The following is a 24,004-nucleotide window of genomic DNA, read 5'->3' as shown; positions in this document are numbered from 1 at the left end:
GATAATTTAGACAAAGATTATGCCTTTCTACAAACATTACAATAAGACCTTAACAACGAGAATAAATGACAGAATGAAGGGTCGGCTGTTGAAACATTATATATCCACTTAATAACCGAGAGTGAGGTTATAACAGGGGAATCTCAGACCGAGGCCTTCATGTACATGTATTGACCGAGCGAGAGCGAGGTCAAGGCTGAGGTCTGAGATTTCCCTGTAATGACCAAATGGACGAGGTTAATATAAAGTTATTCACTATATGGCCCTTTAGCGCTATTGATATAGAACACCGGAAGTAATTGAGACAGTGATCAATTAAAACCAATAACTGGTATGCAGATAAGATGAGTTCTACACTTGAACCCGCGTTACAGTTTAGTAACACTGGTCGGCGGATACCAAAATTGACAGCTGCCAATTGACCAAAATACGATGTCCTCTATCAAGTTAAACACAGATTGTATATGCCTTGGACACGTAGCTAATAAAGCCCGGTCATTACGTGAAAATCTTGCCAGTTCAGCAGCCAATAAGAGCGAGCGTACTATTGCAGCCATATAATCAAGATTCTTAAATACCAGCAATTTCTTGAAAGTTTCGCAGAGCTTTAGGACTCCATCTGGATCCCTTTATCACTGACGTAAATGACGTTTGCTGCTATTCGCAGCCTCGTTTTGATGAGGCTGCAAAAGTTTCCCATAAATTGGGGGAAGGTGGTAGCTCTTATCACTGTTCATGAAAAGCTGAATGGTTTTTGCTATTCTCAATGCATATCTATTCTTTCTTCGTCTAGGGACCCTGCCAAGTACACCACCACCACCTGTTCCAGGTAACACATGGAATCGAATGTAAATTTTTAGCATTGTTCCTCTGAATCGGCTTTGATTATTTCACTGCTACGACCCGTGCGATTAATTACCATTGTTGGCTTGAGGCCTTGTCCACACTTATCCGAATTCGTCCTTAACGGTAGCGTTTTCGAATCGCTTTCGTCCGTCCACACAAACGTAATGTAAATTTTTAGCATTGTTCCTCTGAATCGGCTTTGATTATTTCACTGCTACGACCTGTGCTACGACTTGTGCGATTAATTACCATTGTTGGTTTGAGGCCTTGTCCACACTTATCCGAATTCGTCCTTACCAGTAGCGTTTTCGATTCGCTTTCGTCCGTCGACATAAACGATGGAAATACAATACCATCCCTTACAGGGCATGCTCTTTATGACGTATGGCATCATCTTCTTGGAAAACCTCCGTACATAAAAAAATAAGCTGGCGTTTTCAATAAAAACTCCACTCTGGGGACCGTTTTCGAAAACCTGCGCTTATGGTGCCGGAAAACGTCCTTTACTTGTGCAGGGAAGTCTTAAAAGAAGGATAAATTCTCCTGCTTAAAAAATATGCGGATACGTGTAGCTGGGGCCTGAGTGGACGAGATGAGATCAAACACAGGCTGAAGGGTCTGCAAAGTGGGACCTTACATGACGTATTATCTCATCACTCTAGTCTTCCCCTTTTCTAGCCACTCACTGCAAGAAAATTGAAACTGGCACCGTTTCGTTTCGCTCTTTCCTGTCGCCAGCTATTTTTATGTATTATTATAATAAAATATTTTGAGGAGATTTAATTTCCCTTTTTTAGATGTCAGAGTGCGACTCAGAGGTTCTAACTCATCGAACGAAGGACGGGTTGAGATTTATCACCAAGGAAAATGGGGAACGATCTGTGACGACCACTGGGGATTTAGAGAGGCTACAGTTATATGCAGAATGCTGAATTACTCTGCGGCGGTTTACGCTATTAGATATGCAAATACTTATTTTGGATCGGAAACAAACAGCTCTTTTCCAATATGGATGGACAACGTGAAGTGCCGAGGTGACGAGCAGAGCATCGCTACCTGTAGGTTCAATGAATGGGGAACTCATGATTGCTCGCACTTCGAGGACGCTGGAGTTGTATGCTATAATGAGTCAATACCACCAACCGAAGGTAAGAGCTATTGAGTATATAAATAGGGCTGTTAAACAACAAAAATGACGACAAAAACGATTAAAAGAACAGTAGGTTTGAAGTAGCAAATAACAAGTTATAACCATGCATCTCGCTTTTATGTATTCTTTGCCGTCTTTGTATGATTACGACGTGAGGCTTCTTAATTTCGCGTTTTGTGGAAACGGACAACACAAGGCAAGTGCGCAACTTAGATAGACACTTTAGTCCTTTCCATTTTGACATCAGAATAATTCGCCATCATTGGACAAATTGAACGAGATGGAATAAGATAATTGAAGTTTGGAACAACGCGAGTTCACTTCTTAAGTGACGTTTTCGCCGCCATGGTTGCTTGAGCTCCATATCAATAAAGTGTTTTCTCATACAAATCATCACAACTGAATACAATGTTAGATTGCTGACCTCCCAAGTCAGGCCATGGATCAATATATGAATATGATTCATGAAACGTACAGTAAGTCAAGGAGCAATTAGCCACTTAAGAAACGAGGAAGAAACTGGGCGGAGTTAATTTTCACAAAGACTGCTGGGAACGTTACTGGGCACGTGCCGGTAAGCTATTGGCTAACTGTTTTCCCCAGTGATTTTCCCAGAAGTCTTTGCGAAATTAACTCTTCCAGTTTCCTCCTCGTTTCTAAAGTGGCGAATATTCTGGGGACAAATCAACCGCCTCAAGTGATCGCACAAAACTTTTAAGAAAATTCTCTTTCAAATCGGCACCAAATTGAAATTAAGAACTGTAAAAATGGTTAAACCTTACCTCGAAGACGTTAATCACATAACTTATGTGTAGGCTACGTCTGCCCTGTACTAGCCTGAGAAAACAACCGACATTTGGCGACACTACCACTGGTTTCCCCGCCAAATGGCGTCTGAGAAACGAGAGCAAATATTCCATACTGATGACGCATCACTACCCAGATCTGGGTAGTGCTCCGGATTGGTCGCACCGCGTGGGAAAGTTTGATTCAACCAATCAGAGGCACTACCCAGATCGGGGTGGTGACGAGTCATTAGTATGGAATTTCTGCACTCGATTCTTAGACGTCGCCTGGCGGAGAAACCAGTGATAGCTTCGCCAAATGTGGGCTGTTTTCTCAGGCTAGGGCTGTACTGGATAGCTTATTTTTCCAAAATGAAACAGAGCTGTCAACCAGTACAGTATGAACGACAATGGCACAGAACTGAAACACTTTGTTCACACTCATCGAAGATTGTGACTGAGCTCTTGGTCGAGAGGGCTTGATGCATTAAATTCCAGTCTTTACTTCTGCGGTCTGCATATTTACTACCGTGTCAGTGGGTTTGAGTCCCCGCTCCTATTCACTTATTTCCGCTATGGTCCGAATATCGTTTTACACTGTGATGAAAAGTGGCGGAAAACTATCCACTTGTGACGATCCACTTTCAAGACAGGCGTTGGGCGGCTTCGTTCCGTAACCAATGGCGCCAAAATCACCCTTCCTGTGTTAACGGAAGCTCTATCCGGTATGGGTTTGTGTCGGCGCAAGAGCTATTTGGTATAGCTTGAACATAGCCTTCGAATATGACAATGTTATTTAGTCTGTTCGCAGTTCATTATCATGTCGTCATGGTTCCATCATCTCTAGCGGTAACTTTACACTGGGAGTTTAATTTGCTCAACATGCTCGCTCCCTCTCCATCTATACTGGTTGAAAACGGGATATCGACATTTTAATTCACCAGCATTCCACTAGGCGGGACGGTAATATACCTGCCCTCTCCTTACTTCCCCTTTTACAAGTTGTAACATTCTGTTTTGGTTATTATTTAAGGGCCAACCTTGGCACCAGGACCTCATCCAGGTAATTTAATAATAAATAGCAACAAAACAGATACCCCGTTGTAGTTGGAAACTTCGCATTTCTAAGCCTGGGTAGTTAAAATGTTGCCTTCTGGCATGGCGTCATTAAGTTAGTTATGACTGGCCTCTAATGAGCATCAATGTTCCTCGTACCTCTTAAAATTTACCCTGAATAATAGCAGTTAACCATATTTTGATTAAATTAATTCTAAGAATCAATGTTTTAATTGGTACTGCGCAAATTTCAGAAGATAAGTAAAATTTTCAAATGCGCATCACAAACATTTAAATGAAAAAATCAAATGGTTACTACAAAAATGATCCATTACAACATAGTGTACAATGTAGGAATGATAACCCGACCTTTCATTTGGAAACAATTAAGTCAGTGGCGTTGATGTAAAAACTACAAGCAAACTTAAGAATCTATACGTTTTGTATAATGTGGTAGTTGTTTTCTACCGTATCATACCATTGCCTAAATTGTAACTAAATTCTGACTCTTAATTTTCCTCAAAATGTAGAATTAAGGGTTCGTTTGAGATCTGGTACTACTTCAAACCAAGGAAGAGTGGAGCTGTTCTTAAATGGCACGTGGGGAACGATATGTGACGACTACTGGGGAATCGATGAAGCGAACGTCATTTGCCGCATGCTTGGTTATTCCGAAGGAGCCTGGAGCACACACTGCTGCGGTTGGTACAACCGTTTCACAGCGCCAAGTCAGATTTGGCTGGACGATGTTCACTGTGATGGTGATGAACAGAGCATCGCAGCATGTCGTCACGGTGGATGGGGAAGTCATAATTGCTACCATTCCGAAGATGTAGGAGTCGTATGCAAGTATACACCACCACCTCCTCCAGGTTTGTTTTTTTTTATTTGCTTTAAAGGAGCTGTGTCACGAAATTTATCAAAATTGAAACTGTGAGCGTCAACACGTAAACTTGATAAAAAAAAACCCAAGTATAATTGTCCATAATATAATACTTCTGACAATGAAAATGACATTGGAGAGATGCTGCAAAATGACGACTGAAAAAACTCTTGATAGCTCTTTGCTCTTAGTCACAAGAACTGACGATTTAGCTATTGTTTCTCTCTTAGATCAAACGTTGCGCCTTGTTGATGGTTACAGAAATGGGGAAGGCAGGGTAGAATTGTTTCACGATGGTCACTGGGGAACCGTTTGTGACGACTACTGGGATATCAAGGATGCACAAGTTGTCTGTCGTCAGCTTGGTTTTGAAAATGCGGTCGTTGCACAAAAATTTGCTATATTTGGTGAGGGGAATGGTCATATTTGGCTTGATAACGTACATTGTGTGGGAAATGAAAGCTCCATCGAGAGTTGTCCGCACAATGGATGGAATGATCACAATTGCGGACACCATGAAGACGCATCAGTTATCTGCAGAAATGGGACACTGACACTAGGTTAGTTTGTCTATTTTGTCTCCATTGAACGATTTTAGCTTCTACTATTTCTAACCGATTCAATAAAGGTTGCTTTGGGCATTTGGGCATACGGAACTCACTGCAATGATTTGCTTGAGTGAACACCAAACAATAGCTTCGCAGTGCGCATTTTCCAGTGATCAAAGAATCCTTTCCTAAATCAGCTATAAATTAATTGTTCTCATTCCAATGAAACCGTTCATCACTGCGACTCAGATTTCACATTATAAGTACAGGTATGTGAGTTCGTGTGGAGATTACGAGCACCGTCGCCTTGCGTGGGCAGTTTCATTGTATCCCTGAATCTGCTGTCCAAGTTTATTTTTCATTTGAGAAAAGGGGGATCAAGTTCTCATTTCGATACCTTCTGATCAGGGTTACAGTTACTTAAAGTTCAGGCATTTGCAAAGACTTATACGTTTGATGATACAAATTCGGTACAAAAAAGGTTCTAGGTGGAGTCAAAGCCCAACTTTGTTTGTTTTTTTTTCGTTTGATCGCATAAATGTAACGACTATAAGATCCAGTTTTTTTACTATTAAGCTTGCGATTGAGACCAGATACTTCACAGAAGTCGTCGAGAAAGTTAAGAGCAGCGAGTGACTCATGTGAGCCGTCCAGTATTAGAGTCGTGTCGGCCTAATTTAATTTCTTTCTGATTCACAAGGATTCATCTAACATCCTGATTTCTCCTTATTGCCTGGGCTAGAACTTACACCGAAAGGCTGAAAGATAGATGGATTAAGGGCCGCCTTGTCTGACTCCCTTTTCAATACTGAAAAAACTATTCGCCCAGCCATTGTTTAGGACACAGCTATCTACGTTGCTGTAAAAGAACTTGACCGAATTTAAGAGGCTTGGGCCGAAAACCAAAATATACTCGATTAAAAAAATGCAAGTGTTGTTCTTGCGTACAACTATGCATGTCTAAGATCTAGAAGCCTTTAATGCGACGACGATAAGCGGATTGGGACATCCAAAAACTTTCCAGGTAGTAACTAAAAATATGCATATTTCCATACAGATGGCGATGATTTCTTGTTGGTGTGTGAAGGTGGCCGCCGACTGTGCTACTACGTCCCACTGCAAACACAGACACCACCTAATCCGGTACCTCTATCGATTCCACTGGACTCTACGCCGTTTGGAGTAGCTTTCGACCCAGTTGAGAGGCGAATCTACTGGACAGACCAGTATGGATACATCAATCGAGCTTTTCTTAACGACGAATCGAAACAGGTTGTAGTAAGAGGGCTTTCGCGTCCGCTGGGTATGGAGATTGACCCTGTGGGAAGGAACATCTACTTCGCTGACGAAAACGAAAACAGCATCAAAATTGCAAAACTTGATGGTTCTCATGCAGCTGCTCTTGTGAATGTTCAATCTCCTCAAGGAATTACTTTGGACATATCTTCGGGGTAATTATTACATTGTTAGGTCCGATGTGAGGAAAGTCTTTTTATAAAAAGAATCATAAATCCATATTGGGGAAAGTTTGGAATTCTCTCATCTTTTTGCTTTAAAGATTTAAGTCAATTTTTTAGGGTATGGTACTGCTGATGACCAGTGTCACGTCTTCCAAATTGGCGTTTCCAGAAAATCCGGTTGGAAAGTAAAAGGAACGCGACTTTTCGCATCGTTCGGAGGGAAAAAATTCCTGGAGAAACGGATTGTACGAAATGGGGTTTCTGTTTTTCCGGACGGCATGTTCCAAACGAAAGTTCGTGTTCCATTTCTTGACAGCCATCTCAGGTACCAATTTCAGGCTTTCGCGACCATTTCTGAAAAATGGAACTGATTTGTGGAAATGGTACACACGATTCCGGGGCGAAACGTACCAATCGTGACCATGCAGTTCATGGTTTTTGCTTACCATTTACCCAAACCGTAACCGACTGGTTTGCCGATGTAAACGGTAAACCATCTTTGCTTATAGCTGCATAAGACTGAAATTAAGTTTAAAAGTATTTTATTTAAAGCACTCACATTAACGTGTCTTACTTTTCCCAGATACATGTACTTTTCTTCAGTCGGTAGCAACCCACAGATACTACGAGCTGACATGGACGGTAAAAACAAAATTGTTCTTGCAAATTTGTCAAACATCGGACAGACTATCATCGACCTGGTTCTTGATAAACCTGGAAATCGTTTGTACTTTTCTGACCAATCCAATAACGTGATACGATACATTGACCTGGATAGTCTGCAGGTACACACCCTCCTTTCTGGCAACAGCCTTCACGGTCCAACTGGTGTAACAGCGATAAACAGTACACTATACTTGACGGCTCAGGGCGATGGAAGTTTTGCAGGAAGCATATTCAAGGCCAACACAAGCAGCGGGACTAAACAAATGATAGCCGATGGATTCTCAAGCCCTCACGGGATTTATGCTTTTAACTCTCGGGCACCTTTAATATCAGGTAATCAGAGGAGAGCTATTTAAAGGGGTTAGTCACGAGGATATAACTGTTTTAGGTCAATCCTGTGCTGAGCTCATTACTTGGTGATTTTACCCCCACACAAAATACTCCTATACAGTTATGAAGAAGGTATCAAACAAATTTTATCAGGGAGCACTAACCCTAATATGTTTTGGTGATTCTTTCTGGCATACGTTAAGTAATGGTAACAGGACTGAGTGGAGTATAATTCGGTGTGTAATCATACGAGTGATTAACAAAATCGGACGACCGCGTAGCGGGAGTCCGATTTGTTTAATCACGAGTGTGATTACACTCCGAATTATACTCCACTAAGTCCTGTTACCAATTAAATATAACTTTAACAAAATTTGTGATATAATGGGCTATTTTTTAAATCAAAACAAAAGAAATTCGAAATTTTGGTTTCCTAGCAGTGAAAAAAAAAGCCATTTAAGCGCGCGCGTGATGGCGCGTACTGTCCAATTACTTAGGCATGACTAGTACTGTCCTATTAAACTGTCCAATTAATTCTGGAATTCAATTGATGCGGGAAAATTAGCGTTTTCAAAAGACAGCAAATAGCGTGACATAGCTACTTTAATAACTAATAGTCCAACATTCAAACAGTTAAAAAACGCCGGGGGTCGCCCTACTGCGACCTATTTTGAAGTTATTGTTAGTTTGTAGTTAAACATATAATCAGGAAAAGAGAATTGACCATCAAAATTGAGATGCCAAATAATGCTTAAATGATCAATCACGCTGAAACTATTCCACCTACCATTTTTGCAAATTTTGCAGGCCCATGTGAGAATAATGGCGGATGCTCTCAATTGTGCGTTATAAACCCAGGTGGTCAAACATGCATGTGCCAGGCTGGAATGACAATTAACGACGACAAAAGGACTTGTAAGATTTGTACTGTCTATTTAACCTATATGTATTCGACCTATTTAGCTTGGTGAATAATATTCACCAAGGATGAGGTAAGGATAGCTGGATATTGGCCGATTGCCTTCAGCTCTGCGTAGCTATGGACAATGGTGGAGTCCGGGTCAATAATGATGCAAAAAATAAGAGAAAAGGAAATCAACAAGGCCAATATTCAGCCATCTTGACCAAACAAGCTTGCTGGACAAGGCGAGAAATCCTGAGTGGCCAAGATAGGCCCATCCTTCCATCTTGGGTGGCCAATCAGAAAGCAGGATTCGCTTCAAACCCAGCCATTTACGAAACAAGACACCATCATAAAATATTGTTTTCGTCTTAGAAAGTCCCCAGTAGAGTTCTTCAATCCAGTAATTCCGATGGCTATTTTTGGCATCCCACCTCCTGCGCATTCTTTCAATCCCGAATTTCGTCCCGGTTTTGCTATAAAATCCCGAATCCCGAGTTTAAAAAAGGGAAATCGTGCAACCCGAAAAACCTAATATTAGGGAACCACCTTTTCACTTTAATTTTTTTTCTTCTCGTCTTAGGTACTGTGAAGAACGTTATCATGGTTGTCGATTCCTACTATGATGAAATCTATTTGTCAACTCTGGATTCATCAGACACAACGATTGTTCCTCTGCCTGTCCAAAATTTGACATACCCAATTGGTGTTGATTTTGATCCATTCAACAATAGAGTCTACTGGACAGACTACTCTCTTGGTACCGTCAAGCGTTCTCTTATTGACGGCAGTAATCAGGAAACTATTCGTTCAGAAATTGCTGGACCATACGGAATCGCCCTAGATCTTGTGGCAGAAAATGTTTATTGGATAAGCCGGCTAGATTACACCATAGAAGTTTCGAAACTAGATGGATCTAACTGGAAAGTGCTGGTTTCTGATTTGGGTATATCTCCCGACCACATCGCTCTGGATACCTCCAGAGGGTTAGTAAAGGCCTGTTCTATAAATAGACAAAGAGGTTCAGTTAAAAAAGGACAGTACTGCATTGGTCCAGAAGTTAAACAAAAGGTTTTCTTTTTGTGAAAAAAGTTAGCGTTTGAATATTTTTCCAAGGTAAAAAGACAATCACCTCTGTTGATAGCAGAAGAGTAGGAACTGAATCATTCTGAAGCATTATTTTTTTGGTAGAGGAATAAATTGAAGGCGATGAAGTCATGAATATTAGTTTTATGGACAACACAGGGTTTTGAGTTTTGGCTTGTATTGTTGAAAAACCGTTTTGGAGGGATTTTGGTTATTTTTAGACCGATGTCGATATGGTTTTAGTTTTATTGACTAAAACAAATAGAAATGCGTTTTTTAGTTGGTGCATGTTGACGAAGAAAAGAGTTTCAACTCGCATAAAATAGGTTTAATCTACATTTCAGTTTTGGATTGTTCGTGATACTTTTTATAGACTTATTTATTTAATATCATATGTCTTCCAGGTACATGTATTGGTCAGAAGATGGACGTATTGGAGGTGCTGATATGGATGGAGAAAACCAAAAAGTTGTTGCCGTATTGACATATGATTATGGTTCATATGATGCCCGGGGTCTTGCTATGGATATTCAAATGAATCGAATTTACTTTGTTAGCTACTGGATTGAACGTTTGCTTTACGTCGATCTTAATGCCGGTGGAAAGGGAAATGGTCCAGTCCAAGTTCTGTTCAGGCATTATTCTTTCGATGATGACTATTTTTTTAGTCCACGAGGTCTTGCACTCGACGACCAGTATGTGTACTGGAATGAGTACTGGAATGAGAAGGTGTACCGGATTAATAAGACAGGTTTTGATGGCGATCTTGCTGTGGTGGCTTCAGGAATGTTTAGTCCTAGAGGAATGGCAGTCGTTAAAGGAAAACCAAATGCAAGTGGTGAGTGACATCACACTTCCTATCATCGTGACTCAGCAGATTGAAGATTTTGCTGTAACTTTGTTTGTGAGACTATGTATTATGACTAAAATTTCTCTGATCATCTCTTTTTTCGCAGATCCACATCCTTGTCTGAGCACTTGCAGTCACCTTTGTCTTCTTAAACCCGGAGGTTACAAGTGCGCATGCCCCGTTAAAAACCCTGCTATTTGCAACGAGAGTGTCCACCAAACCAGTGAGTAATACTGCTCCCTCATTTCATAACCTTAAGTAGCAAGCAATCGTTTATAAATTTCAGTTTCAAGTTAAAGGAATTAATATTCCTTCGCCATAAGTTGATAATATCTAAGGCGTATATGAGAGGTGTTCATTTAGGTAGTGTTTAAAATGTAAAGCTCGTAAGAGAGACCCAATTCGCAAACAGAATTACCCAATCAGTCAATTCCACGTAGCCCACACGTGGTGCTTATTGTCCTGTCTGCTGCAAGATGATCAAGATAGTCATATTGGGTTATTCATCAGACAATTCTTAAGAGGGGGGCTCATTGAGTGTTTCTCTTGCCCGTTTGTTTATTTAGATATTTTTCATCGTTGACAATCTAGAGTTAACAACAGTATTGCATTTCTCGCCAGATTTGTATGGATGCAGTAGCAACCACAGTCTTTACTTCAGCGATCAAAATAGCATTAAATGCATCGACTTAAAGAGCTACAATCAGACCTATGTCAATGTGAAGACAGTAAAGACTGAACTTTCCGACGTTGGAGCGGTAGACATTGATCGCCGGGAGAGAATGATTTACTGGAGCGACCACGCCCAATGGGCCATAAGTAGAATGAGTCTTGTAACTGGATACACTGAGGTAATTAAAGAAATCGAATGCTCTAGCAATGTTTCGTGAACTTCATAGCGGATCCCCATAGCTACGAAAATATCCAAGGTGTTTGAATAGTCCCCAGTCCAATCCAATGTTAAATGTCAAACGTTCTAACTAGTGTGGTAGCTTGCGACCTGATATTTCAAAAATATTGTGGTCAACTGACAGTTGTCAAAACAATGTATCCTCTGACCAGTGTCACATGACTATATCGCGGGCTCAGGTGTCTACCTGTTCACAGGCTCAAATCCAAGATTATTTCTTTGCAATGGTTACAACATTCTTTTTGTTTGAAGTAAAGTATGAATTTAGTAACGGGAGCTTCGCCTTTAGACTTAGCTAAATTTATATATTACTTATATATACATTATATTACTTTCGGATGATCATGATCAGGATCAGTGATCTCGGATCACTCGGATCATGGTAGATCAAATGAACCGATGAATCCACTCTGGACAAGGATTCATCGGTTCATTTGGTCTACCATGGTCCGAGTGATCTCGGATCACTGATCCTGATCCGAATCATCCCAAAGGAACGCACTCTCAGACTGATAGATGATCACGCTTACGTCTGGTCAGTCATATGGCTCGAAAACGCCTGCATCAACTGGAGGACATGAGTTGAACCTTGCATAAAGAAGGAAACGTTGCACCTCCTTATTTCCCTGAGTTAATTTTACAAGCTATATCTGAAGCCCAGTACAAACGGACGCAACACTTTTGGCCAACAACTCTCAGCCAATGTTGGATGTTACATGTTGTATTCGTTTGCACACCCTGTTGCATGTTGTTGCGTGTTGTTGGGGGTTGTTGTGCAACGTTTCGAACCTGTCAAAAGGCTGATTTAGCAACAGAACGGGAACGTCAGTTGACGACGGCGCGCGCAAATCAAGCAACTGGAATGACCAATCGCAGAGAGGCAAATTGAGCACCGGAAGTCGCGTTTAGTCCTTTCCGCGGGCTTTTTCCCGTCGTCGATTGACGTTCCCTTTGTGTTGCTAAATCAACCTAAAATTTTAGCTACGACAATCAATGTTGGGAGTTGTTGGGTCCGTTTGCACCTGCTGTTCATCGTTATTTTTCAGACTTATGGCGCATCTATAAAATGTTATTCAATCACAAGCGACGAAAGAATCAAGCAAAAATATCGGTCAATAAATCTGAAAGAAACATAAAGAGAACGTGACAGACTGGACACGGTTCTTAAGAGGGCCGTGTAGAAACGCTGCTATTTAATGTTTATATCGATTCTGTTTTTAATTTCGTTGAAGGTCATCATAAGAGACAATCTAGGACAAGTTGACGGATTAGCTGTTGAATGGGAGAGTGGTTTGATTTACTGGACGGATTACATCTTTGAGAGAATTGAAGTGGCAAGGGTTGATGGAAGTCATAGAAAGACATTATTTACTGAACGTCTTTACAACCCACGTGGAATCGCCGTGGATCCAAAATCTGGGTAACAAATTTATATTCTCTTCCCCCGTATAGGTATTTGGCTTCGTTCATGAACGAAAGGAGCTTAGGAGATAGGCTACTCGGGGAAACTTTCTCCTAGACCTGTAGCTCAGTGGTAGATAACGAGAAGGTCATTGCTTTGACTACGGTTGGGAGACCCTGGATCTAAGTTTTTTGCATTGACATTCGCTTTAAAAAATAAAATGAAACTGAAACATGTGTGAGATGCTAAGAATGGGAAAATGCAAATACATCTATGTATGTTAAAAAAGGTTCTGTCTAATTCCTGAATAGCGAAATCCTGAGGCTGTCTCGTACACAGACGTCTCTCTCTCAATGTAAATGTGCGCAAACGAAGACGGGAAGGAGAAAACGGGCGCGTCTCTTCCTTCTCCTGCCCGTAGCCTTTCGGACCTCATCACCAGTCCCTCGCGTTTCTCGCTCGCCTTTCTTCCGAACGAAGCTTCTAAGCAGGACCCTTATTATGACACCGACATAACAGTCCTTACTATTTTCTAATTCCAGGTACATGTTCTGGACAGACTGGGGATTGTATTATCCTAAAATTGAACGAGCAGATTTATCCGGTGAAAACCGACAGGTAGTGTTTTGGTCTTTCTGGTTATACCAGTTGTTTCCTATGAGTGTGGTTATTGATTATGAAGCTGAACGAATTTATTGGATGGATGCATACGACAATTACATCGAATCCACAGACTATGACGGCAATAATTGGAGAACTGTGCACTATGTCTCTCATAACATCTTCCCAGCTGACCTGGCTCTGTACGGTGACAATTTATATTGGGTTGATTGGCACAGCCAGAGCATTCAGTGGTTTAACAAGTCACGCCCCTTGCTCGTACACAACTTTGGACACCTCTCGGATGTTTTCCTGACGGGTGCTGTGGTCTTCGACGAGTCGAGACAGCCAGTTGGTAAGTAGAGTTCAATGAACGAACAGAAAAATGTTTCGTTTCGGATGTTGTGTTTTGCATACCGGAACATAATTGTAAGATGTCGGACAACGTCCCTAACTTTAAGCCGTCAAACTTGCCATGGCACTCGATGTCTTGACGAGATTCAATTCCTTGTTTTTTCTTTCGGCATTGTAACCTATTCCAACTTTTTGTCCCTCTCTTTTTTATCCGCAAGTCTATCGTCCCGCACTGTTAATCTCAATACAGTCGAACCCCGCTATTTCGAAGTCCCAGGGGAAATGGAAAAAAGTTCGAAATAGCGGGGTTTCGAAATAACCGAGGAAGGGGGAATCCAAGGGAATTCGATCTCCCTTCGAAATAACGGGGACTTCGAATTAACAGAGTTCGAAATAGCGGGGTTCGACTGTAGTTTGCTGTATTGTTGTAAATTTCATTTTAATTTATTTTTAAAATTCTGAAAGACGAGCGTCGAGCAAGAGAGCTTTATCACGTTTAAAACGCCAGGCGCTCTCGAAGTGTTTTTAGCTTGATGAAATATGAAGGGCAAGGCTCCCTTTTAAATGTACTGAGTAATAATCCTTGGGTGTCTTATATTTTTTCTGAAGAAAATTAGGGCTTAAAGCTCATATTATATTACTCTTTTTAAGTAACTCATAAACTGAAATAAAGGAGTACCTGACTTAATTCTCAGCAATTTTAGAACAAACCAATTTAATTTGTGTCGCTGAGATATGAAGGAGATCTCTTGAATTAAACTACAACAAGGCAGATAAGGTCATTGTACAGCAGGAACCAAAAACAGTAACAGAGACTCTATTTCACTGGCTTTTTCGTTGTCTAAATATAGAACAGAAGACGATGATTTAGAGCCGTCGGAGGCAGTTTTGGCAAAGTTTCCAGTGTTTGACCCTGATGGGGTCAAATTCAAATTTTCAACATGGGAACACCAAAATATCGCTAAGAAGACTTTTCTAAGAATGACAGTGCCTGAGAAATATCTAGATTTGTTAGCTCAGTTTTTTCTTAGAGTGTTCTTTTTTTTTAAAAGCTCCCCCAACAAACCAACCTCCGTGTCGGATTAACAATGGAGGATGTAGCCATCTCTGCTTGGTATCCCCTAATGGAACATACAAATGCGCATGTCCCAATGGTGCTAGAGAACTGGGACCCGGCGGGAGGAACTGCAATGGCAATAGTAAGTCTCCTTTCGTAGAGTGTATGTATTCTTTCAAAGACAGGTTTCCTCACGTGCAAACTACTCTCAAAATGGATTTATTTAGGTTATGTTTCTTGCAGTGTAATCTCATCAATGTGTATACGTGTTACTAAATGTATCCGACAGCTATGAGAGTTTTAGGTCCTTTGGTGTTGTTAGCTTTTCTGGCATACAGAATCACAATCATCTTCGTCTACGCATCTACTCAGTTTTACCCTGAGATGTCTTGAAAAAATTATAAAAATTAATTCACACTCACTTTGGCACGTTTTACTTGTTGACATCGTGTATACAAAAATTTTTAAAAAAATTACTCATTGCGACATTATTTTCTCATTTCAGTGACCGTGCCAACTACGCCAATCCCCGTACCAGGTAAAGTAAGACAACCTATGATTTTTGCTTCTAGAGGGATTTCTTGTGATTATTCTGACGAATTAGATACATCATCTATTCTGCCCTACCTAATGTAGTGTTACTTAGTCTGGCATTTCTGTAAGTCATTGGAGTCACTGCACGCTCACATTGAAGAGCGTGTGCTAATGGAAGTACACAAAGCTCATTCATAGACATAACAAGAACAACCATACCGTACATGCTTTGCGTTAATATATACTGTCTTAGTGTCCAACAACGCATCTTTTGTGCCGTACTGATGAGCTGCATTGAGTGTACGCGTTTACTATGGAAATAAGCTTTATTGGCAAAGCAAACAGTGACATTTGACAAAACTTTTTCTCATAAATCAACTCTTAATTAAATGAATTTGTTCAACGGCATAGGACGTAAAGGTTACCAATTGCATTAAAAACCTGCCAAAAGCGAACGGCCTCCGTTGTCGTGGTTGTAGAATAACAGTGGCCATTTCCGGTCCGCGTCGGAATCAGCAGCAAACTGCTCTTACAATTACTCGACATAATGTTTAACTTTTAGATGTCAGAGTGCGACTCAGAGGCTCTAACTCATCGAACGAAGGAAGGGTTGAGATTTATCACCAAGGAAAATGGGGAACAATTTGCGACGACCACTGGGGATACAGGGAGGCTACAGTTATATGCAGAATGCTCAATTACTCTGCTGCAGTTTACGTTGTTGGATATGCTCATTTTGGACAAGGAAACAGTTCTTTCCCCATTTGGATGGACAGTGTGAAGTGTAGAGGTGACGAGAAAACCATTGCTGCCTGTAGGCACGATGGATGGGGAACTCATGATTGCGCGCATTCCGAAGATGCTGGAGTTGTATGCTACAATGGATCTATTCCACCAACTGAAGGTAGTTACTAAGTTTATAGTAGAGGCTATCCAATTTTTTCTGTAAATTAGCACATCTGATACACTGTTGCCGTTGTCAATTCTTGTTCCAAGTCAGGTCACATTTTTTTGAAGTGCTGGATTGTGTAATACCTCGGTTCCATCAGTAACTGTGAAATGTGGAAAACCTTACATGTATGATACGAAATATCCCAATATTATTTAAAGTCAGCTAAAAATCTTGCTTGCAGCTAACATAATTATCAAGTATCTTCTAAAATGTTTTCTGTTATCGGCCAAGCATGTCTTATAGGCTTGGCAGAATACAGCTATAAATTACTCATTGTTTTGCTGCAGCATTAAATAGTAAGTACTGTAGGAGTAAGAACTACATCTGATGGTCAATGAATGGTTGTCTTTTTTTTCTTTCAAGTCCCAACGGTAGCACCAGGACCTCATCCAGGTAAGACCACGCCCGCAGTTTGCATACTTTAATACTTACTTAGGCGCCGCATACTACACCCGGAGGGTTTTTTTTTTACTGAAATCCTTGCTCTCAGATGTTTGCCTTCTGTCCGGTAGTGCCCTAACAAAACCTTTAATCCATTGTCTTCTGGCACAGCCCCGGGAATGTACCTTTCCTTCCTCGGTCCCAAATGAGATAACCTTTTCTTTTAAACGGATGCACCGCCAGACGGTAGTTTTTAAGGTAGTCTGCACACAGTCGTAAAACACAAAACGTTCGACGGTAAACGTCACAGTTTTCCGTAGTCACACGATTTCACATCATGTTTTGTAAAGCCTAGTAATTATGCAGCAAAAATAAAAGAACAACAACAACAAACAGATACCACGACAGAAATTTCTCAAAAATTGTCATACAATTAAATTTTAGATTTATATTTAGATTTATAGTAATTTAACCACATTGGCACCTTGGTAAAGCCAAAGCAAGACAGCCAAGGCTCTAATTTAGGCGTTGCATGCCTACTTACACTATATTCCTTTTGGCTTTTTCTCTTTCTTTTTGGTTCCTTTTAGTCTAACATTTATGTAAATTATATGAGCAGTCGGTTACTAAATTGCCTACCTAAAATTGCCCAATGGAGCCAGTGAGTCCCCTTAACTTAATCCAGTCCACGCGCCATATTCTATCGGGATACGTCGTTGTAAATCTACCCTTTTTCTTGATTTCTTTCCATTCATACAGAATTAAGGGTTCGTTTGAGATCTGGTTCTACTTCAAATCAAGGAAGAGTGGAGTTGTTCTTAAATGGCACGTGGGGAACGATATGTGATGACTACTGGGGAATCGATGAAGCGAACGTCATTTGCCGCATGCTTGGCTATTCCGAGGGAGCCTGGAGCACACACTGCTGTGGTTGGTACGACTCCTCCTCAGCGCCAAGTCAGATTTGGCTGGATGATGTTGAATGTGTCGGTGATGAACAGAGCATCGCGGCATGTCGCCATGGCGGATGGGGAAGACATAATTGCTACCATTCTGAAGATGTAGGAGTCGTATGCAAGTACACACCACCACCGCCTCCAGGTTTGTCTTGTTTCATTTGCTGTGTCACGAAATCAATGTGTTTCAAAATTGAAACAGTGATAGTCAACACGTAAACTTGATAAAAACACAATTATAATTTGTCTATAATATAATACTTCTGACAATGAAAATGACATTGGAGAGAAGAAGCAGATGAAGATGAGAAGATGTAAGAGTCGTGTGCAAAAGTGTACCAGCGCCAGCATAAGGTACATCATTTCGTGCAAATGAAGCCTGCGCCATGGACGAAAGTAAACTGTGGTTAAGTCTGTCTGCGAAACAGCGCCGAAGTCCTTGTTCTGTGCCTCCAGTTGTGTACCAAGATTTGAGTACACTTCATGATTGGACTGCTAAAGAGCCATGGCCGATTTACGAAACGCACTTCTGTAATTATTGGAGTCCGTTGGAGCCCAGAGCATGGATACCAGCGCTGGTACGCGGGCCTCACTGACCGAGGTTGAAATTTATGTCTGCGTTGCAGGCTAGGGTTGATGCTAGCTCAAAACTTGAATGCTGTAGTACCGTAAACGTAACTTCCACCAGTAAAACTACTTTTTCAAGTTGGTATTTTAACTTCAAACGGCTATCATCGTTTTTAGATAAGACTCTGAGACTGGCTGGTGGCTACAGAAGTGGCGAAGGAAGAGTAGAGATATTTCGCGATGGTCATTGGGGAACTGTTTGTGATGATTTCTGGGATTTCAAGGACGCTCAAGTCGTATGTCGTTCTCTTGGTCATGAACGGGCTCTTCTTGCACCACAATTTGCTGCATTTGGCGAAGGCAACGGTCACATATGGTTAGATAACGTGCATTGCGTGGGTAATGAAAGTTCCATTGAGGATTGCCCTCACAATGGATGGGGCAATAATGACTGCAGTCACAGTGAAGATGCATCAGTCATCTGCAGTAATGAAACAGTTCAAATAGGTGGGTAGATAACAGTAATTCACCGAAGTGAAGCCGCGAAGCGGCGAGGTAAATAAGCACCACTAGCCACCGATACTGAGGTGAATAATTTTTTCAGTATATACTAAAACATTGACATAATTGAGCACAAAAATGATGATTTTTAACTCAATTACAGTTGCCAACGATCTCATTACAATTTTGGTGCGCAATGACCGAAAAAGCGTCGCGTTTTCTTGCCGGCAAATAAAACTTTTGAAGGCATTTGTTTAGCTCTTTCGTAGAAATTTCTTCAAAAGAAGTTGTGAATTCTCTTTGTATTAAAAAACATTCTCTAAAAAAAGGATTAAATTTGCTTTAAAGCTTAGTTATGAACATGTAAGCTAAATAAAGTAACTCAAGACTTAAGCTTAATTTGCATTTGTAAACAAGAACCTTTTTTACCGGTTTCATCGATTAATTCAAGTCAAACAGACAAAGCTTTACCAGTTAAAACTTCCAAACCGAGTTTCTTCACCTTCTTCGTGTATTTCGGGAACAGCTTTTTTGATTATTTGTGAAATTTCCTTGTTTTTTGCCTTACGGCAGCAAACCGGGAAGCCATTTTATTCATAACTTACGCAAGTTTGGCGTCGCTCGCTCGGAGGAGCTGGAGGTGAATCAGTGAATAGCAATACAACTATCCCCCAAAGGAAAGGTGAATAGTGGTGGTATATTGAGACGCGAAGCGTCGAGGTACATATCTAGCGCTATGAAGCGACCCTAGCATGAGGGGAATAGTTGTTTTAATATTTAGCAAATCAGTTGGATCAAAAGAAAAAAAGTAACTTTTTTTAAAATAAAAGACGTTACTTAGTTATTATAAGAGTTTGTTTACAATTCAGTTGACAGTGTTTCGGGGATAATTTTGTTATGATTTTGATTCAAATTCAGTAAGGAATTTTTTTATACCGACCAGTAAACACGACAAGCCAAATTTTCTCTTTCTTGGTACTTGTTGGTGCAGCTGCTTCATTTACTGCTAAAATTTCATCTTTGGAAAGTGTCGCGAAACAAGAAGCCATTTTGAATCCCGTCCCAAAACAGTGAGTATGCAAGAATATTCCGAGTTACGGAAGCCAATCAAAACGCGCACAATCAAAACATATATTTGCAAGAAGTTTCGAAGAAGTTGGATTTGTTTGCATGTTTGCGTGTTTCGAAAGATCTTCGAACACTTTTTGTTGCCAGTATTGAAGTAAAAAATCAGATTCGTCGTTTCTTTTTTTGCGGAGTTTTGTTTGTCTGCCGCAATTTATATCTATGTTGGATTTATAACACATCAAACAACATCGAAAGTCAGGATGGTAATTCCAGAATAACATTATGTAACCTCAAAAAACTGGAAAAAACTACTCTTGCCGATATTTCATCCTTATTAAAAGACTTCGTCGGGGCAACTGTTGGATTTATAAGTGTGTCTTTCTATCTTCATCGTGTTTCTCTTAATATATCAACGTCCATTTGTCTAACTTTGTCAGTTTTTATATGTTCAGTCCTTTTCAATAATGACATGCAACAGGATATTCTGGATTTCCTTGAGGGAGCAAGGGTGGCGCAGTGGTGAGAGCACTCACCTCCCACCAATTTGGCCCGGGTTCGAATCCTGGCGTCGACGCCATATGTGGGTTGAGTTTGTTCTTGGTTCTCTCCCTTGCTCCGAGAGGTTTTTCTCCGGGTAGTCCGGTTTTCATCTCTCCTTAAAAACCAACACTTTCAAATTCCAATTCGATCTGGAACGCACGGACACGTTTCAACGAGTTCTTATGAACTCCTTAGTGCTCCGTGGGTAAACAAATTACAAAAATTTACAATTTCCCTAACAAGTGCTTCTCTCCAATTACTATACGATTCAAAGAGGAAAAACGTGAGCTTAAAACTTCTATAAATTTCCTTTTATATTATAGGTGCGGGTGATTTCTTGCTTTCTTGTGAAGGAGGGCGTAAAGTGTGTTACTACATGTCTCTAGAACAGCCGACTCCACTCAATCCATTGCCACTGTCAATTCCATTGACGTTTTCGCCGTTTGGAGTAGCTTACGATTCAGTGGAGGAGCGAATCTACTGGGCAGATGCCGATGGTAACATTCATCGAGCTTTCCTTACCGACACCACAAGCCAGGTCGTGATAAAGGGCATTTCACGTCCGATGGGGCTTGAAATAGACCCTATAGGAAGGAATATCTATGTCGCAGACCAAAATGAAAACAATATTAAAGTTGTCAAACTAGACGGTTCTTATGAGACTGTAATTGTTGACGTCGATTCACCTCAAGGGATAGCGTTGAATAGCTATTTGGGGTAAGATTTCTTGTTACATCATTATACCTACGGTATGAAAGTTAAGACAATGAAATAACTAATGAAATATCTCAGATCTGACATATATCTTGTTTTGAATTACACAAAAAGTCGTATCGTATTTGCAAAAGTTAAATTTTTAAACATTTTACTTGTTAATTAAGTAATTTAAAACTTGCTTAACCTGCCCGGATTCAAAGAAGACAGTTATGAATGCTCTGTAGTGCAATTCTTTCTGTCACAACTGCTGGGACAAAATAAATTAAGAAAACTTACGTTTTTCTTCCTTCTAGGAAGGAAGATATTTTCAACTTTTAGAACGCAGCACCTGACGACGGTTCGTCTCAATTTTCAACAATCTCGGATCCTCATTATAACAATACATACTTACATACAGATACATAACCTTTATTTTAACTCGAATTTTAGAGTAGCTATACTATATAGCTAATATCTTGGAGAAACCAATTAAGATGTGTAAAACTGGAAAAAAAAAATACACACAAAAAAAAAGACAAAAAGGATGTAGTTTTCCATGAAGATGACTAAGTTCACGTTTTAAATCTCCTTTCTGCAGATTTATGTACTTCGCGTCAGTTGGATGGAACCCACAAATATTACAAGCAGACATGGACGGTAAAAACAAGATTGTTCTTGCAAATTTGTCAAGCATCGGACAGACTATCATCGACCTGGTTGTTGATATACCTGGACTTCGTTTGTTCTTTTCTGACCAATCCAATAACGTGATACGATACATTGACCTCATAAGTCTGGAGGTACACACCCTCCTTTCTGGCAGCGGCCTTCATGGACCAACTGGCCTCGTAATGTTGAACGACACCCTTTACTGGACGGCTCACCAGGGCGGTGGAATGTACGAAGGATTCATCTTTGAGGCTGACGTAACTAATAGAACAGTGCGCATGATTGCCGATGGGTTTAATAAACCTGCCGGACTTTACGCCTACAATTCGCGGGCACCTAAAACATCAGGTGATTATTACAATTATAATAGTATCTCATTAGAGACACTTAGTGAAGTCATTTCGCAAGTTAAAAATGGTCAAGCTAAAAACATAATTACAAACAATTTTTAACATAGCAATTTGAAGATTTACTTTTTTCTGATAAAGCTCTTTTCTACTTTATCTTTCTACAGCTCAAACGGCCTGTCAAAATAATGGTGAATGTTCCCAGATGTGTGTAGTGCGACCTGGTGGTCGAACGTGCCTCTGCCAGGCTGGAATGAAGATAAACGAAGATGGAAAGACTTGTAAGTTGTATAAAATTAAATTCTTTTGGAAATAATTTTCTTTTAAAGAAGACAAAATTTTTAAGCGTTACCATGGCAATTAGCGGCAAAGAACTTAACCCTTAATTCTCAAACCCAGGCTTTTAACCCAAAGTAATACGGAAGTCATTTTTTAATTAACCGTTGATTTAAGAGAGACGAAATACCACGTTGACTGAAATTTGAAATGAATCTTTCTTTCCGAATCTTGAAACACTCATTCAATTAAGTGACTACCGTACCCGCGGTTTGTTTAGCTCCTCGCGCTCTCCTGTTTATGAGCCCTTCTTAACCTCTTACAAAATTTGTATAAGCCCTGGGCGTGTAAGGGGAAATTTCTCTGAGTTGATTTTCCCTTATTATAGGAAATTAACGATCCATGAAATTAACGCGAATCGTTAAAATTCGCGTTAATTTAAGGCGCGTTAATTTTGTTGAGCGTTAATTTCCGCGACGTTAATTAAGTGCAGCGCTAATTTCCGCGCTCTTAATTTCCAGTATTTTAACCCCAATTTTGGAACCTGTCCAGACATTCTTGACACCTAAAAAACATTAACTACAAGCTTTCTTTCTTTCTTTCCATTTACCCTTTATTTTTCATCTTTCACCAAAGCTAAGGGGAAGGTTCACAATATTTGTTAAATGTGTGTCCAGTTGTCACAACCAACCGCTTCTTAATCGCGTTAATTTCCTTTATTATAAAATTCTACCTCCTCTTTCGCGTTAATTTTCTTTATTCGAAAGTTTTTTTCCATTAAATTCGCGTTAATTTAAGTCGCGTTTATTTCCAATACCTTAATTTCATGGAGCGTTAATTTCCTATAATAAGGTAGGTGTTTTCATCTCATGAGTGACAGAGTCAAAGGGTCAGATTTCATCCGATAATTGTTTATTTGATTTTGTTTCAGGCACTGTCGCAGACGTTTTATTTGTGACAGACTCTTATGATAACAAAATCTACATGTCATCACTAAGCCCAGATGATACCACGATCGTGCCTCTACAACTTAAAAACCTCTCGTTTCCCCTTGGCGTTGATTTTGATCCGTTCGAACATCGTGTGTACTGGACCGATCACGACCATGGCTTTGTGGAGCGAGCCTTTGTTGATGGCAGGAGCCAAGAAATTGTTCATATGGGACTTTCTCAGCCGAGTGGTATCGCTCTAGATTTACTCGGAGGAAATGTCTATTGGATAAGTACAGGAAATCTAACCGTAGAGGTTTCAAAGCTGGACGGAAGTTTCCGAAAATTGCTTGTTTCTAACCTGTCCTTATATCCAGAAGATATTGCTTTGGATACCATGAGAGGGTGAGCTTTACCTATTCTTGGTAACTGAAAGAGCACAGTGGAGCCAGGGAAACTAGTGCCCTTTTGCTTTGTTATTCATGGGAAAACTGAGAAAACTACATTGTCATAAATGATTGTGACGTGGTCGTAAATAATTTCACAAGCTGTCTTGATTTGCCACACTGCAACAAACGTCACATTTTCTGAAGAGAAGGGCCCTCTTCCATCCTCCAGAGGACACGCGCTTAATGTCGCCGTTCACATATACACAGAAAACAGCGACATAAATCTTACCTTCAGTTATCCTGGGACCAGGCTTG

General features: G+C 40.4%; 1 protein-coding gene across 1 annotated transcript in view; it reads left to right on the top strand.

Annotated features, from left to right (window-relative positions):
* The window catches only part of LOC140938770 (uncharacterized), a 64,121-nt gene that overhangs the window by 28,784 nt on the left and 11,333 nt on the right, over nt 1–24,004 (top strand). Inside the window, exons 21-44 of the mRNA XM_073388299.1 lie at nt 794–829; nt 1,644–1,994; nt 3,815–3,844; nt 4,368–4,709; nt 4,951–5,280; nt 6,326–6,719; nt 7,312–7,727; nt 8,532–8,639; nt 9,209–9,611; nt 10,116–10,549; nt 10,668–10,784; nt 11,183–11,412; nt 12,704–12,891; nt 13,416–13,828; nt 14,880–15,026; nt 15,390–15,422; nt 15,981–16,322; nt 16,734–16,763; nt 17,511–17,852; nt 18,452–18,781; nt 20,707–21,100; nt 21,678–22,096; nt 22,263–22,376; nt 23,303–23,705. Of these exons, the coding sequence (XP_073244400.1) occupies nt 794–829; nt 1,644–1,994; nt 3,815–3,844; nt 4,368–4,709; nt 4,951–5,280; nt 6,326–6,719; nt 7,312–7,727; nt 8,532–8,639; nt 9,209–9,611; nt 10,116–10,549; nt 10,668–10,784; nt 11,183–11,412; nt 12,704–12,891; nt 13,416–13,828; nt 14,880–15,026; nt 15,390–15,422; nt 15,981–16,322; nt 16,734–16,763; nt 17,511–17,852; nt 18,452–18,781; nt 20,707–21,100; nt 21,678–22,096; nt 22,263–22,376; nt 23,303–23,705 (6,346 nt within the window). The remainder of the gene's footprint in view (nt 1–793; nt 830–1,643; nt 1,995–3,814; nt 3,845–4,367; nt 4,710–4,950; nt 5,281–6,325; nt 6,720–7,311; nt 7,728–8,531; nt 8,640–9,208; nt 9,612–10,115; nt 10,550–10,667; nt 10,785–11,182; nt 11,413–12,703; nt 12,892–13,415; nt 13,829–14,879; nt 15,027–15,389; nt 15,423–15,980; nt 16,323–16,733; nt 16,764–17,510; nt 17,853–18,451; nt 18,782–20,706; nt 21,101–21,677; nt 22,097–22,262; nt 22,377–23,302; nt 23,706–24,004) is intronic.

Source organism: Porites lutea, chromosome 5 (assembly GCF_958299795.1).
Source record: "Porites lutea chromosome 5, jaPorLute2.1, whole genome shotgun sequence".
Lineage (NCBI taxonomy): Eukaryota > Metazoa > Cnidaria > Anthozoa > Scleractinia > Poritidae > Porites > Porites lutea.
The sequence above is the reverse complement of the archived record's forward strand: the minus strand, read 5'-3'. Positions and strand labels throughout refer to the sequence as shown.